The 15,847-nt window shown below is 30.0% G+C and overlaps 2 protein-coding genes across 2 annotated transcripts in view; one reads left to right on the forward strand and one right to left on the reverse strand.

Annotated features, from left to right (window-relative positions):
* The window catches only part of LOC113383532 (estradiol 17-beta-dehydrogenase 2-like), a 261,787-nt gene that overhangs the window by 185,232 nt on the left and 60,708 nt on the right, over window positions 1–15,847 (forward strand). The window lies entirely within an intron of this gene.
* LOC113383531 (D-beta-hydroxybutyrate dehydrogenase, mitochondrial-like) lies at window positions 126–8,967 on the reverse strand. Its single transcript, XM_026621791.1, has 4 exons — window positions 8,751–8,967; window positions 6,898–7,014; window positions 1,464–1,695; window positions 126–643 (listed from the first exon to the last, which is right to left on the reverse strand). Exons 1-4 carry the CDS (start codon window positions 8,949–8,951, stop codon window positions 126–128), a joined length of 1,068 nt encoding a protein of 355 aa, XP_026477576.1. The 5' UTR covers window positions 8,952–8,967.

The following is a 15,847-nucleotide window of genomic DNA, read 5'->3' on the forward strand; positions in this document are numbered from 1 at the left end:
CTTTTTTACAAACTTCACATAGCCATGCAAAATTTCCAAAATGATGCAAAAATAAATAGTGGTTAAACTATTTTTCAAATGAAATTTTTCACACTATGCAAAAAACTTAACCTTAGTTTTTAACCTTAAACACTAATCGTTGGCGCTTCAGTACCCTGTTCATTCTTTTTTGCCTTACGACCCCAAGGACTCTTAAGACCTCCCCACATAAGCAGATTATTCTTCTTGTTCTCCGCCAAAGAATAAAACTCCTGAGGTCTCAAATCGCATAAAGCCCTCTCAATATTCCTCAACCCATTCGGTCCCAAAACGCTGGCAGTGTACTGAGCCACTGGTTGCTCACCAGCTCTGTTCTCCACCACATTATTCCTCTGAGGTAATCCATATAATTTTTCAGCTTTTATGTAGTCTGGTCTAAGTTGGATGACATCTACTCCACAAGGTCCTAGTTCTGATCGAAGAGAGTTGGTGAGACCTTCGATGGCTCGTAGACAGGCACTGTAGACCACGAGGCCTTCACCTTGTTGTAGGTCGCTGGGTAAGGGTTGAGGGTGAGAGATTGTTGGAGTTCCTCCTATGGTCAGGAAACGACCTCTGGTTGGACGCAGGAGTTGGGTGAATACTCGGGCTGCTCGAACGCAACCTGGGAAAAGTCATAAAGTATTACAGAGATCCTTTTGTTAGGAGTAGATGCAATTAATTTGTAAGTCTGACTTTTACAATTAATACAATACATATCCAAAGAAGACAGCTAAGAAAACTCCATAACTCCTGCATTAAGATAAGGCTGACTTCGTATGTAATTACCTTAATTATGAACTTCATCCATCAACAAATGAAGAATAACTTCATTCATGAAATGAAGAATAAAAGTCAAAAAGTTCTAGGTCAATATCTATTCAAGATATACTAATATTGTATTGATGATATTAATTTTTTATGTATCAAACTTGGAATAACTACGATTCGAAAAAATGTTTGGAAGTCCTTCTAACTCCTCTTATTTGTCTAAGAAAGCTTTTCCTTGGCCCTGTGTTATTTGTTTGATTTTGAAAGAATGACCTATTTTATTGAATGTCAACAGAATGACCTGTATTGAGATAAAGTTGACTTCGTATTTAATTGCCTTACGTTATTTATGAACTTCATCCATAAAAAATCCATTAAATGAAGGATAAAAGGCAACCAAGTCCAGGTCAATATCTATTCAAGATATACTAATATTGTATTGATGATATTGTTTTTTTTTATATTTCAAACTTGAAATAACTACGATTCAAAAAAATGTTTGGACTTCTAAACCTTCTAACTCCTCTTACTTGTCTAAGAGAGCTTCACCTTGGAACTGCGTTATTTGATTGATGTCGACAGAATGACCTAACATATGACTCCAAGAAAAAGTTTTTAACTTCTAGAATGTTCCAGATAAAAGAAATATAATATTTTACCCAAATGACTTTTACCTAATACATTTGTCCTGAGCATATTTTCCCAAAGAACAGTGTCCTGATGTTCCACTCTACCCTTGTGAACGACACCAGCCGTGTTGATGACTCCCCTGATTCCTCGTTCACCAGCAGGCAAATGTCCTGCAACGCAATCTGATGATTCCCTTAAGACGTCTTCCCTGGTTACGTCTATGTGCAAGGGTATGATCGTACCAGTGGTACTTGGGTTGGGGTTGACGCTGTTTTCCTGGAAAATAATAATAATTGAATATTTTGATAGATGGCAAATTATTTGCACTGGAGTCAAATTCTCCGAGAAAGGTAATTAAGTTAAATATAAATCGAGTCTTTGCTAAGAATTACACAGCCGACTGGCTTTTACATAATGACAACATTAAAGAGCCAATTCTGTAACACAGCCACTAACATAGCGTTGTTATGGCAACCCTATATCATCTTTATTTCTTGGTAGTAAAAACTGTGCAAATGTCTATCTAATTACGATCCAATAGTGCCACATTCGTTGCTCCAATTTGTTAACTCGATTTTTTTTACTCTATGATTGTATAATATTGTAATGCCAGACCATTCGTCTTCAACGTTCAAGGCCGAATGCACTTTAATGCGTTTCAACAACAATAGGCCGTAGAAACTCTCATAAATATTTCGTTATAGTTCTTTAAGTACTGGAACAATGGAAAGATAACAAATATCAGTCACAAATCTTTTCTTGATCTAAAAATGACCAACGAAATCGAAACCATAACGAGCAAATGGTTTGAAAGATATATGATATTTGTCAGAAATATATTCAAAGAGAATAATGCAACTGTACCTTATTATAATCTTTTTTATCGGGGTTTGAATATATTTTGTTTGTTTATATATTGAAATTTAATTAGGCGTTATTTTAATTGTGACTAAATAAATTTTAAAATGTGTTGGTTTCTATTACGATTTACTCCTACTATTGAATACTTATTATTTTTTATTATTTAATTTATTTATTATTTACTAGCTGGACCAGCAAATATTGTTTAGCCATAAAAAATATTTCTAGGAAAATATTTAGTATAAAAAATATCTAACTGATTATGAATGCGGAAGAGTGTGTTGAAAGAGGCAACTAACACAAATTGAATGGATGTTCCACAATTGTAGCCACAATTATTTTTTTGTGTGTAAATAAAACAAACAAAACTACTTACTACAAATAAGAAATATTCATCTAAAACATCCTATAAAATTTAATTGAACATCATCTGTCAAAACCATTTGTTATTTGACGTATGAGCTGCCGTCCATTGTTTTGTTTAAATTACGCTTCTACAAAAAATTTTAAATTAAAAATGTAAAATTTCTACGCGGTTTTGAAATAATATACCACCTTTTCCACAACCTCTGGATCAGCACGAATATTTCAATTCTAAAATTGGCCAAATCTTTTCAGCCGTTTTAGCGCCTTAGCATACCTGACATATAATACCGAGTTCCATTTTTATATTTAGAGATAGAAAATCATTTGAGTAAATCATATTTGTATATAAACTAATGCGAGTTTAATATAATATGAATATGTTAATAAAATATCACAATAAAAATATTAATAACTATTAAAATGTTTGTAATAAATTTATTGAAAAACCCACGATTCATTTATGGAGTATATATATGTATATATATATATATATATATATATATATATATATTAATATAGGGTGTCCCAAAACACAACGGGGTGATAGTGTTGATCATATCTATCATAAAAAAATCATGCAAATAGTTTGAAAATTATGAGATCTTAAGTGCAACGTAGATCTTTAGAGATAATGTGATCATTTTTCGGTTATTGTGGTTATTTTTTATTAATTTTGTTCACTTAAACTTTGGATCTTTAATAGTAAGTAATATTTTCTGGACCACAGTCACAAGCAATGACACATTTGCTCTAACTCTTCAAGAATTAAGACATTTTGTTGAACTATGAATTTAAAATTTTGAAAATCGACCGAGGTTGAGAAGCTTTCTTTAAAAAAAATTTACTAAAGTGTGTTGGCAAGTACTGCTAAAAGTTGGCAATTTATTCAGGATTGTAAAATTGATAGTTTTATACTAAAAAAAATCTAATAGACAACTCATTTGATATATGTATAATAAGAAATGTAAATGTATAATATGTAATATATGTATAATAAGAAATGTATGTGTATAATAAGAAACGTACAAAGTACAAGTTTTTGGTAAAAACGATTAGACGATATTAATGCGATTTAACATAAAATCATACTGTATATATACTGTTGATACAAATAACAATTTTGTCAAAAGACAGACATAACCGTCTTGAGGATACAAAGAAATATGCAGAAAAATGGTTCCTTATTAGCCTATTTTTAGCATCATAAATATATACTTTTAGTTCTCAAATTATTTTTACAAACTACCACCGCATAAATAATTTTTTCATAAAACTGAGTTCTGAAAAACCATTACTCTTTATTATTATGTACCCTTGTCGAATGATATTAATTTTATATAATTTTCTTAATTGTGATTATGAATATAAAAAGATGATATTGGTCTTTTAGCTAATATAGGGTTCTGTGCTAATATACAAACAAAAGATACTTGCATCTAAAATATTCAATAGACACAACTTGGTGTCTAATGACTCAATGGTCAACATTGTTGAACTTTCCGTAACTTTCAGAATTAGTTTTTTTTGCTGATTCTAAGGTTCAATATCATTTTATTATGGTACTCTATTTTTTACTACCGTATACCGTTCTTGAAATCCATCTTGCTAAATATATTACTCAAGATCATTTCGTCACATAACGTCCGAGTGCTAATCGTAAGTGAATTACAACGCCCTACATTTTATGGAGTTGCTTGTATATACATACAGTATTTCTGTTCCAAGAAATTTTCTTGATCTAAAATTAACTTTGTGTATTTGTATACATTACTTGGAAGTCAGGATATTCAGACAGCAAAGTCGTGCATCAAACTAAATATTTATGTTGAACATATAATTATTTTATGAACTCCTTACATGATCTGAACTGCATTATACCGGATAATACGATGACCCTTGGAAGAATTAAATCTAGAATATCATAACCACGTGGATAAAAAAAATTAAAACAAAAAATAGAAAAATTTCAAATAAGTAGAAAGCACATATTCTCATATTCTCATTTCGAAACATATTCCAGTCAATATTTTCAAAAAAAGAGTTTCACGACTGGTTATAATATCAAGTTGTAGGGCGGATTTCGGATTGGGACCCACTTCTGGTTGCAAGGCCAAGGTTCTTAACACTGCACAACAAACGCTCCATGAATGGAGTAAGATGATATTCAAAATATTGCGTTTGAACTACTATTACCTAATTTATCGCATTTTATTTTATCGTGATAGTGCAATTTTTTTTTTCTTCTCTTTATTGAATTACAATCTGTCTTTACCAAAAGGAAGACATTCAGTAATTTTGATGATATATGAAATATTAAACATTAGATCTAAAAAATTACCCAGCAGTAAGCCTTTTCAATTTTGATATATTGAATTTAAATATTGTGATTATATAGAGTAAACTTAAAAATAAAATGATGTATGAGGTAAATGAGTATAAATTGTGAATTGTAACAACAAATAAAAAAAGACATAACTAATGAACTAAACACAATAAAAATGTATAAAAAATATAAATAAATAAACAACTAAATAAGTAGTACGATAGTGCAAATTTAATGAAATTTTTGTTTTTCTATTCATAACTCATTTACTTTCCGTAAATCAATTATCCAATTATCTAGAAAAAGTTGAATACATTAAAAATTTAGAAATCCATCCGTGTAATCTTTTACCAAGATTTTTGCTTTTTTAATAAACAACTTGAGCGTGTTCTGCCTACATTTTACTGAGGAAATCTCACTTTATATCGTGATCTGAGATCATATTAATAATTCCATAAAAAAATGCTGTCGAGAACTACAAGTGCGGGAAATGGTAATTAGACGGTTTAGTTTAGTACACACGTTTATCACGTACGAAGAAGAAAATTATATGACTTGGAATTAGTCATAAACTGGTAGCAGATACTTCTTGGAAAAATAGATATACATAAGTACAAGTACTTATTCAAAACTAGGTTTCTTTACACCATTTTTTCTTATTTTACTGATTATTTGTCGATTTTTCACAGAAAAACTACTACAAGATGCTAAGGACATCTTGCACTAGTTCGAGACGTAGAGCAAAATCTTATCACCACCAAAAACTATATATTTGATCTCGTTTCAAAACTAGATATGTTTTATTTTCATCGATCTGTAAAAACTAGTTGTAAGTGGCAATCTGCCTTAAGCAAGTTGTCTTAATAAACTTTTAGATATGTGTACATAATCTACTTAATCAATGAGAATTCAGATTTAGAATTTTCTAGGAAGGGGACGTCCATTAATCACGTGAGGTTTTTAGGGGTAGGGAGGTTTGACAAAAATCACAAAAAATCACGTGGGGGAGAGAGAGGGGTATAGTAAGATATCACGTGTATATATTTTTTACCTGATTTTTTTCTAAAAAAATCCAAACATTCTAAAAACAAGTAAAAATTTTACATTTTTTTCGTAATGTTTGATGGGGGAGAGGCGGGGGTTAATTTGAATAACCCAATGTATCATCAAGAGGAAAAGAGGGTAAAAAAATCCTCAAAAAATCGATCACGTGATTAATGCACTCCCCCTAAAGTAAAGACCATTTATACAATATACCATGTACAAATAAAGTAATAAATGTACAATCCATATGTATTTATGTGATTTCACAAATTTGCATTTAAGTATAAATGCGTGTAAACGTTTAATTAGTTTTTCCATGCGTCATATTGCGTGTATGACTTCATTTAATTATTTGCATTTTCACTCAATACACATATAATTATTTATATGTATATAAAATTATAAATATTATATATATATATTTATATAATATATATATATTATATATATATATATATATATGTACATATATATGAATTATGTATATATGTATGTATGGCAGATATTGCTAGAAACTTAATTGAGTTTCGAGAGTTAATAATAAATATACTCAGGTTATTAATTATCATGTCCAAGTCAATAGTTTATAATTAGGATTGATTTATGTCAATAGTATTTAGTTTCTATTTTAATGTCTTCTATTATTGGAATTGAAAATAGATCTATTTTTTGGGCATGTTAACCTAATCATAAAAATTCGTTTATATTTCCATCCCTCAAAGGGTTCCAGGTTAAATAGAAAAAGCCCTAGTCAAATATTGACCAGTTCATTTTTATATGTTTTGGACCTTTATATTATTTTATCATGAAACCATTTGCCTCAGTCTCGTTTATTAGAGGGATTAAAAATAAGTTGCATGTGACATTTGAATTAATTTACTCACCATTTCCATTTCCCTAGCTTTGAGCCAATTTCGCAATAGTTTCGCAGCGACGCTGTCGACCGGATCTTTCAATCCTGCAAATACTTTGTAGCCACGCGATGCTAAATGCGTTGATATCTGAAATAAAAATTTACAATTAATATTCTAACTAGTCGTATATAGCATTTTGTCTTGAGACAAATCGGTGGAACTATAAGTTCTATTACAATTAAAAAATTCACATTTGAAGTCTGCAACTAGGCACAATCGAAAAAGTGTGCCTACTTTTTGAAAAAGAATCACTACTTCTAGAAACAGAGTCACATCTTCCAGAAACAGAGTCACTACTTCTCGAAAAATAGTCATTTGTTCTAGAAACAGAGTCACTACTTCTAGAAACAGAGTCACTACTTCTAGAAACAGAGTCACTACTTCTAGAAACAGAGTCACTACTTCTAAAAACAGAGTCACTACTTCTAAAAACAGAGTCACTACTTCTAGAAACAGAGTCACTATTTCTAGAAACAGAGTCACTACTTCTAGAAACAGAGTCACTACTTCTAGAAATAGAGTCACCACTTCTAGAAATAGTGTCACTACTTCTAGAAACAGAGTCACTACTTCTAGAAACAGAGTCACTTCTTCTAGAAACAGAATCTCTTCTTCTAGAAACAGAGTCACTTCTTCTAGAAACAGAGTCACTTCTTCTAGAAACAGAGTCACTACTTCTAGAAACAGAGTCACTACTTCTAGAAACAGAGTCAATACTTCTAGAAACAGAGTCACTACCTCTAGAAACAGAGTCACTACTTCTCGAAAAAAAGCCACTACTTCTAGAAACAGAGTGACTACTTCTCGAAAAAAAGTTACTACTTCTAGAAACAAGGTCACTATTTCTAGAAACAGAGTCACTACTTCTCGAAACAGAGTCACTACTTCTCGAAAAAGGGTCACTACTTCTCGAAAAATAGTCATTTGTTCTAGAAACAGAGTCACTACTTCTAGAAACAGAGTCACTACTTCTAGAAACAGAGTCACTACTTCTAGAAACAGAGTCACTACTTCTAGAAACAGAGTTACTTCTTCTAGAAACAGAGTCACTACTTCTAGAAACAGAGTTACTTCTTCTAGAAACAGAGTCACTACTCCTAGAAACAGAGTCACTACTCCTAGAAACTGAGCCACTACTTCTAGAAACTAAGCCACTACTTCTAGAAACAGAGTCAATACTTCTCGAAAAAGAGTCACTTCTTCTCGAAAACGAGTCACTACTTCTCGAAAAAGGGTCACTACTTTTAGAAATAGAGTCACTACTTCTAGAAACAGAATCACTACTTCTAGAAACAGAGACACTACTTCTAGAAACAGAGTCACTACTTCTAGAAACAGAGTCACTACTCCTAGAAACAGAGTCACTACTTCTAGAAAAAATTCCACTACTTCTCAAAAAATGTCACTACTTCTTGAAAAAGAGTCACTACTTCTCGAAAAAAGGACACTACTTCTAGAAACAGTCACTACTACTACAAACAGAGTCAATACTTCTAGAAACAGAGTCACTTCTTCTAGAAACAGAGTCACTTCTTCTAGAAACAGAGTCACTACTTCTAAAAAGAGAAGATGAGGAGAGCAACTGTATTTTTTCCTGTTTTTAAATTATGATCTATCTATACTACAAGGACATTCAATAATTATTTCGATATATTAGCTTTATGGAAGGCAACCCAGTAGTTGTCCCATCCTAGTTAGTTATTTTTCGTGACTATAATTAATAGTTTTTTTAAATTTTTTATCTCCACATTTTAAAAATAAAAGTATACTGATATTATTAAATTATTACTACTATGACTTTGATGATAATATATTATTATTACCTGTAATCCTAACGCAGTGTCAGCCGATGTAACCAGAACCGCAGCGCCGCCGCCTGTGGCCATGACAACTGGTGGTGCCTGTGTGGTGCCATTTATGGAACCACCTCGAACTTTGCATAATAGATACAGCAAAAGGGCTCCAGCTATGGAACACAGTGCTATCAGCTGCAAGGCCAGCACTAAGCCAGTTTGGCCATCCATCTCGAATGCCAAATATTAATTGTAGAGGTCTTGGTATCAGATCTGGAAGAAAAGAGAATAATATATAGAGATACATTTAATTAAACATTAATTATTTATTATGCAAAAATACAAAATAACTGTTAAAAATATATAGTACTTCCATACAATAACAAGATTATTATAATCATTATATAGGTACATATGTATATATTTTTATTGGTGGAACGATTCTGTCGTAAAATAGACCAATGTTATAGCAAGGCTACGTTCCAGTTTTCATATAAATTGCTACTAAATACTGACAGAATGCCATGTTTTCGCTATGAATCAGGCGTTTTATACATAAAATGCAACTTCACTCATGGAGTTTTACTGAACATAGTCAGAGAGTTGTTTGTTTGATATTCACAATATAAATGCTGAAAGTCAAATAGAACCTTTGTGCCCCACAATTGTTACAAACCAAACAATTGAAATAAAGAAAACAATAACAAATAATAATTTATAATAAATTCAAGTATGGACTATCATAATAATTGCTAAAAATTAAAATGCAGTATGTGAATAATTATAATAAATGTGTGTATATATATGTATTTCTTCATTATTATTTCAAGAGAAATCTCGAGGACATGCTTTGAAATTAATATTCTACGTGCTGTTTTTTTATTATGAATAATACAGTCTATTTAGACGTATATATAGAACACATATAAACGATATAGGTTTGTATATATAGGTAATTAATATAATATATATAATATATATATATATATATATATATATATATATACTTGTATAAATTATTTATATGTATTTATTTATATTCATATCTTACGCTTCACCAGATATGCAATTCTACATCGCACGCTCCAACAATCATGGTCACAATCTATTTAGAAAAATCGTAATACTAAACTATTTTTGAATTATTGCACATTTTTTGACGTAAAATATGACACTTTTGCAAAAAAAACAATTGGCAACTGATCATATATTGCAATTTACCCATAGACCTTATGAATCTACCTAAATTTACCTATTGCTAGATTGTTGGAACATCAAATAATGGTTCAATTGATTCTAATTGTATGGCAGACTAATAGGACGCCTACACCTTTTAAATTTTTCTTCTATAAATAATTTATAATATCAATTGATGCAACATTTGGTATAATTATTAGTATTTAAATTTTTTTTCTTTGACATTTGAAATATTAGAAAACGAGAGTCTTACAAAAACCAACTACCGATGGTACTCATGCATAAAAAATCATAAATCAACTAAATTATTTAGCACTAAAATATTGTTTTGATTTGTCTAATGGTCCAATGGGTTTGGATTCCAAAACAAATAGTAAGAAAAGTAATTGTAATAGTAACTCGAGGAAAAAACTCGACTTTCAACATGGATTTACTTTCTAAGTAAAATATCAAACAAACAACGTTCTGTTTATTTTTACATATTAATATGGTTTTTATCGATAATTTGTTCTTAGTATATTTTGATATAATATTACCTCTATTTTCTATATTATGATGGATTCTATTTTTATAACTTTTTTATAAATCTAGAATCGTTTACCAATGACCCAGAATTGACTTAACTGTACGGGACGAGTATTAAGGTTAAAAAAGAATGTTGATCTTATTGAAAATTCGGAGATCAAAATGTCGAAAAATCCAGTTTTATGAATATGTATTTGCATTTTTAAATAATTATTTACCTTGCAGAAGATGATAACATATTAACACGGTAATAGGTAAATAATTTCCTGATTCACAGTTTAGTATAAATGATAACATTTTATTTTAGATTATACATTTAAAATATTCAATATATGCACTAAATATAATATGTTTGGTATAAAAACAACTAAATCAAGAAAAAAATAAAAAAATATTACAAAGTTGACTAATACATTTTATTAATATATAGTTTAAGGTAGTCATTAAAAGCTGAATTAGAACACACACAAATATTTAGTATAAAAACATAGCTTAAACGTAAAACTGGTTATCGATTTGCTATTAATTAAAGATAATCATCTGTGAAAGTCATAATTTATTAAGATTAGATTTTTTTTCGTTTTACAGACTTGTATTTAGTATACATCTAAGAACTTTCTTGATATCTTGACTTCCTTGTGCAGAAGTACATATTTTTCTAGTTCTAGGGTAGAGCGGGGCTTAAAGGTCTGCGGTAAAAAAGATCCACCACCGATATCTCAAAAACAAGTAAAGTTAAGAATTTTTTAAAAACAATATTTGAAAGTAGAGCGCAAAAGACGTATAACAAGCCATCACCTTGTTGCTTTAAAAAATGTTACAGAAAGATAAAAGTCAATGTTTGAAAATCCATAACAAAAGTATTTTCTTTCGTTGTTAGCTCGTCTGGTTGTGAGCACTGTTGTTTAGTTTACGAGACCATAATATAATTTATAAGTATACGCTGTTTAATTGTTTTGTGAGATTTATCGTTAGTTTTGAGTTAGATTCAACAGTTTCTTTATATAATCTCTATAAAAGCTTACACATGAGCGAGAAAAAAGGACCAACTGAACCTATATCCTGGCAAAGGTGTAAGTTTAAAAAGAAATTTCACAAGAGATATATTAAATAAAAAGCTATTCTAACTCTGCTGATGAATATCTGACGAAATACCAGATCAAGGTTATATGCAGTGTTATCTCTGTAAAAAATATACTCATAAAACTCATATTCTGTATTGGTTTGATAATGTAGCTATTATTTCGTAAAATCCTTTGAAATTAAAAATAACGCATCGGACCTGTTTGTCCCTTCGACGTCACATTTTATCCCGCCTACGGGGTAAAAGGAAACAGGTAACAAATTTTTGAAAAACAGCGAAAAAACACTTTTACAAGGATGATTTAGATGGGAGTTTTACTGAACATAGTTAGATAGTTGTTTTTTTGATATGTTATATTTGTTGTAATATCATTGATTGATTTTCACAATATAATTGCTCGAAGTTAAATTGGATCTTGTGCCCGCCCGCTCTATCCTATGCAAGTTTAAATCCAATTTTTTGAAACATGGTGAAGAGATAATAAAATAATGGTATTATATGGAGTGAAACAATCTCAAATATTTTTTTTTATTTAAGACTGTTCCTAGTTCTGAAGAAAATACTGAGGAGGATACTGGTAATAATTATTGTGAAAAACGGTAGTTAACTGCATTTGTTTGAATTTTGATGGAAACATAAATATAATTAAAAATGATCTAAACAATAAGTTTCCTGGACCTTGACCCCTCAGACTTTGCCACGGACCCTTATAAGGACTAAATAAGCCGATATCGATTTTCTTATAATTTTATATTTGTACTAACGTTTATTGAATAGTTAAAGTGAAGATACTAACCCAAGTTAAGACATTTTTTAATCTACTTTATAATAATAATAAAATAGATATTTACAAGATTTGTTGTGATCGACAGATCGACTATTGATGTCCATATCCGTTGATGTGGACCCCTTGAAAGTTGTCATGGACCCATATGGACCACTTTCACTGTTTAGATTTGTTTAGATAGATAAAAAATCATTATATATCGCTCATTAAGTTTTGCAAATGATTTAGAATCATTTTAAAAACCCATTGCACACAATTATAATTCTGGCTTTAGTAATGATAAAAGATGAAATAGTATACTTATTGTAATAATAATTGCTGCTGATAATAATACATAAAAGTTGTGATTATTTAAAATTATCAAATTAATGGACTTGATATTCTTTCTTTAAATTGGAACATACAAATAAGTATAATTCCAAAATAGTCAATCTAAATATGAAGACAATCGTAATAACAAACTATGAATTTTTATAAATAAGAAACTTCAATCATTTTTGATTCTGCATTGCACCTTTTGGGTTTGCTATAATTTGATATCTTTCACTAATTTGAAAAAAAATTATATAAGTGAAGACCTACAATCTACCCTTTTTGTATATGTTGAATAGTAATTAGACTGACTAGGTGTTCTATAACAGAAGACTATTTAAGACAGAAGAATATATTTATTTAATTATTTTTCCTTTATAATGCGTTATATTTATTTTCACTTGTAATTATTTTTTAATTTGTTGCATCAATGCCAAGAAACACTACTATAACTTGGGATAAAAAAGTTAGCCCAACTATAAACATTTATAGGCATTTTGTGTTCTTCTCCAGAATGGATAAACGTTTTAAAGGTACGTACCACATCACCAAGTTATCGAAAACCAAATCAATTTGATATGTTTTAATAGGTTGCAAATTGATAGCTTCAGGATAGGAATATAAAACAGTTATATATATTATTGATATACACATATGTATATGTAATATATGCTATATAAAAATATGTATGTCAAGGAGTCGCTAATAGCAGATCGGTTGCCGAAGAATCCGAAGTGTTAACGCAAGAACAATTGTATCATTCATGCATTACATGTGCCGTTCTCAGCCAACGGCAAAACCTCTTAACGCTTTGTAAAGTAATTGTTAGCATAAAATTAAAATAACATCATTCATATCTGCATCAATGGACGTTTATGGAAATTTAAATGCCGAGAAAAAGGTAAATAATTATCTGATGATATATAGGTGGGCCACATTCATCACACAAATGTTGCCGAATTGTTCGAAGATTTTGGAGAGCAAGTTGTTTATCTTCACTTTTAGACTTTAGAAAACGATTGACTTGATGATCAGACAATTTTTGAAGTAAAACTTCTTTAGGGTGCAAAATCCGTAAAAATGCAACGGAAGTGCGTTACGGCTCTCGATGTAATCATTTCTATACGGGTCGATTGTGATTATACGTCGTGTATGTGAATAGAGATCTGTTGTTGTATGCTTACCGAGATCAACTTTGTATGCGCACCGGCATCAACGTTGTATGTATTATATCAACAAGGAAATCGGCATAGCTAAATAAACATTTTAAGGTCACATCGTATTACAATTACAGTAGTACAAATCTTGATTTAATGAAAAATGCCTGAATCAGAAGAATATTTTACGCTGTTCCTTGAGAATAATAAAACAAATTAAACATTTGTACCGTGTACTAAACATAAATTTATTGATTAGAAATTATTTCTATATAATTCGTAGTTTCTATAAATCTTTGAAGTTATTAAAATGGAAAATATTTTTAAGGAAAGTCAAATATTACAGCTGTTCAAAGATGAGATTATATCGCCAGCAAAAAAGTAAAAAAAATACAAGCATTCAATGAATGTATGTTAATTTTAATTACATGAAGTTCTTCGAACACAATTATTAATTTATGAGTGATGTTGCAAAAACAATATTTGTTTAGGGGTTGTTTAACATAGTCCACTGTGTGAACGAATATTATAGAATTTATTAATCAGCAATTACTTCATTTCTCTAATGATAATTTATTTCTAAATACTAATTCAACAAATCGATCATGTCATATTTGAAGCATGACTTTAATTACATTATAGTTTCTGAATGTTATACATATTTTTAATGCTGTTATAAATATATAATTTATAATTTATCATTATATAAATGTGTATAATGGTTGACACTAATAAATGTGTGCATCACAGGTGTTACCATATTACTAATGAACATTATTCAAAATTGTACAAAACTGTACAAATTATGTACAAATTATGTAGAAACTGTACAAATTATGCTTAAATGATTGAATATATGGATACCAACAATATGCTTAAATCAATTAATACAAAAAAGAGGTAAAAAATATTATGAAAAACTACCAGTTTTCTCAAGTCATGAATTGAACCAAGAATTACCGACAGACTGAATTCGATTTAAAGCAAAAAGTTAAGAAAACTAATGAAGGTATCTCATTAGGATACCTCAGGTAAGCTCCTCAAAGCCATGAAGACTAGCGCATAATTTAAAAGGATAAAATATATTCTGATTGACAAAGATTCTAAAATATTCAGATTTCAACACATAGTATTTCAAAAGAGTATTCTAGATCGTTGACCGGGAATGGAAATTACAGAATAGGAAGAAATCGTAGCGTGCAATATCAGTACTTTTAATCAAATAGCAGTAATCGGTGATAAAATTTCTCCGAAGAGCAGTCAGTCTCAATTTATGTGATACTCGAGCTAAATACCTTCCATAATATGTTTAGCATTCAAGATTAATGGCAAAATGTATCTCCATGATGTTGTGCAGAATATTTTAAGATCATGTCTAAAAAAACAGAGTTGTCCAAATAAATATGAACCAAAAAACTTCCGAGTTTCACTAGATAAGATAGACAGAAGTTTCCTAAGAAAGGCAACAAAATTGGATATTATGCCTAAATCTAGTATAGTAATAATCTAGAGAGCATCATTCATCATAAAATGAAGACAGTAAATGAAGAAAATAACGGAGAAGAAAAAAGCTAAATGATAACTGGAAACATATTCGAATCCAACAATAGGAAACATCATGCAGCAAACTGTGTACCTACTCCCAGGGGTTTATGATGAATTCTCAGAGGACAAAGTCAGCATAAAACATCAGAATTTTTGATTTTTTGTCATGGATCCTGATTTCTCGTCATGGTTCCTGATTGTTCGTCATGGATCCTGATAGACTCTATGGTAAGTTAATAATTTAATAAAAACACCAAACTCATCCAATATCGATAAATCAAAGGTGGTAGGTATAGAAGATCTGTCCTAGAGCGAAAAAAATAAAATACGACATATAAAAGTTTGGAAATCAAATATTTAGTTCATAAGAATTTACAAGGACTTTCTACTGCCACAATTGAATAGTATTAAAAGATTTAAGTATTAAAAAGTTTTAAAGAAAGCTAAATAGAATGATTACAATCCACTGGATTCTGAATGCAATGAGATAAAAAAAACAACATTAGTTAATAAATATTAA

This window comes from Ctenocephalides felis, unplaced genomic scaffold, assembly GCF_003426905.1.
Source record: "Ctenocephalides felis isolate EL2017-DRISC unplaced genomic scaffold, ASM342690v1 CF-g0.4_SCAFFOLD_03570, whole genome shotgun sequence".
Lineage (NCBI taxonomy): Eukaryota > Metazoa > Arthropoda > Insecta > Siphonaptera > Pulicidae > Ctenocephalides > Ctenocephalides felis.

What these genes read in the sequence shown, in the direction of transcription:
- LOC113383531 (XM_026621791.1), bottom strand. Translation starts at nt 8,951, where the DNA reads ATGGATGGCCAAACTGGCTTAGTGCTGGCCTTGCAGCTGATAGCACTG. An exon ending in ACACTGCGTTAGGATTACAG is followed by an intron (nt 7,015 to 8,750) that starts GTAATAATAATA and finishes TTTTTATTTCAG; the next exon opens with ATATCAACGCATTTAGCATC. An exon ending in AAGCTAGGGAAATGGAAATG is followed by an intron (nt 1,696 to 6,897) that starts GTGAGTAAATTA and finishes ATTATTTTCCAG; the next exon opens with GAAAACAGCGTCAACCCCAA.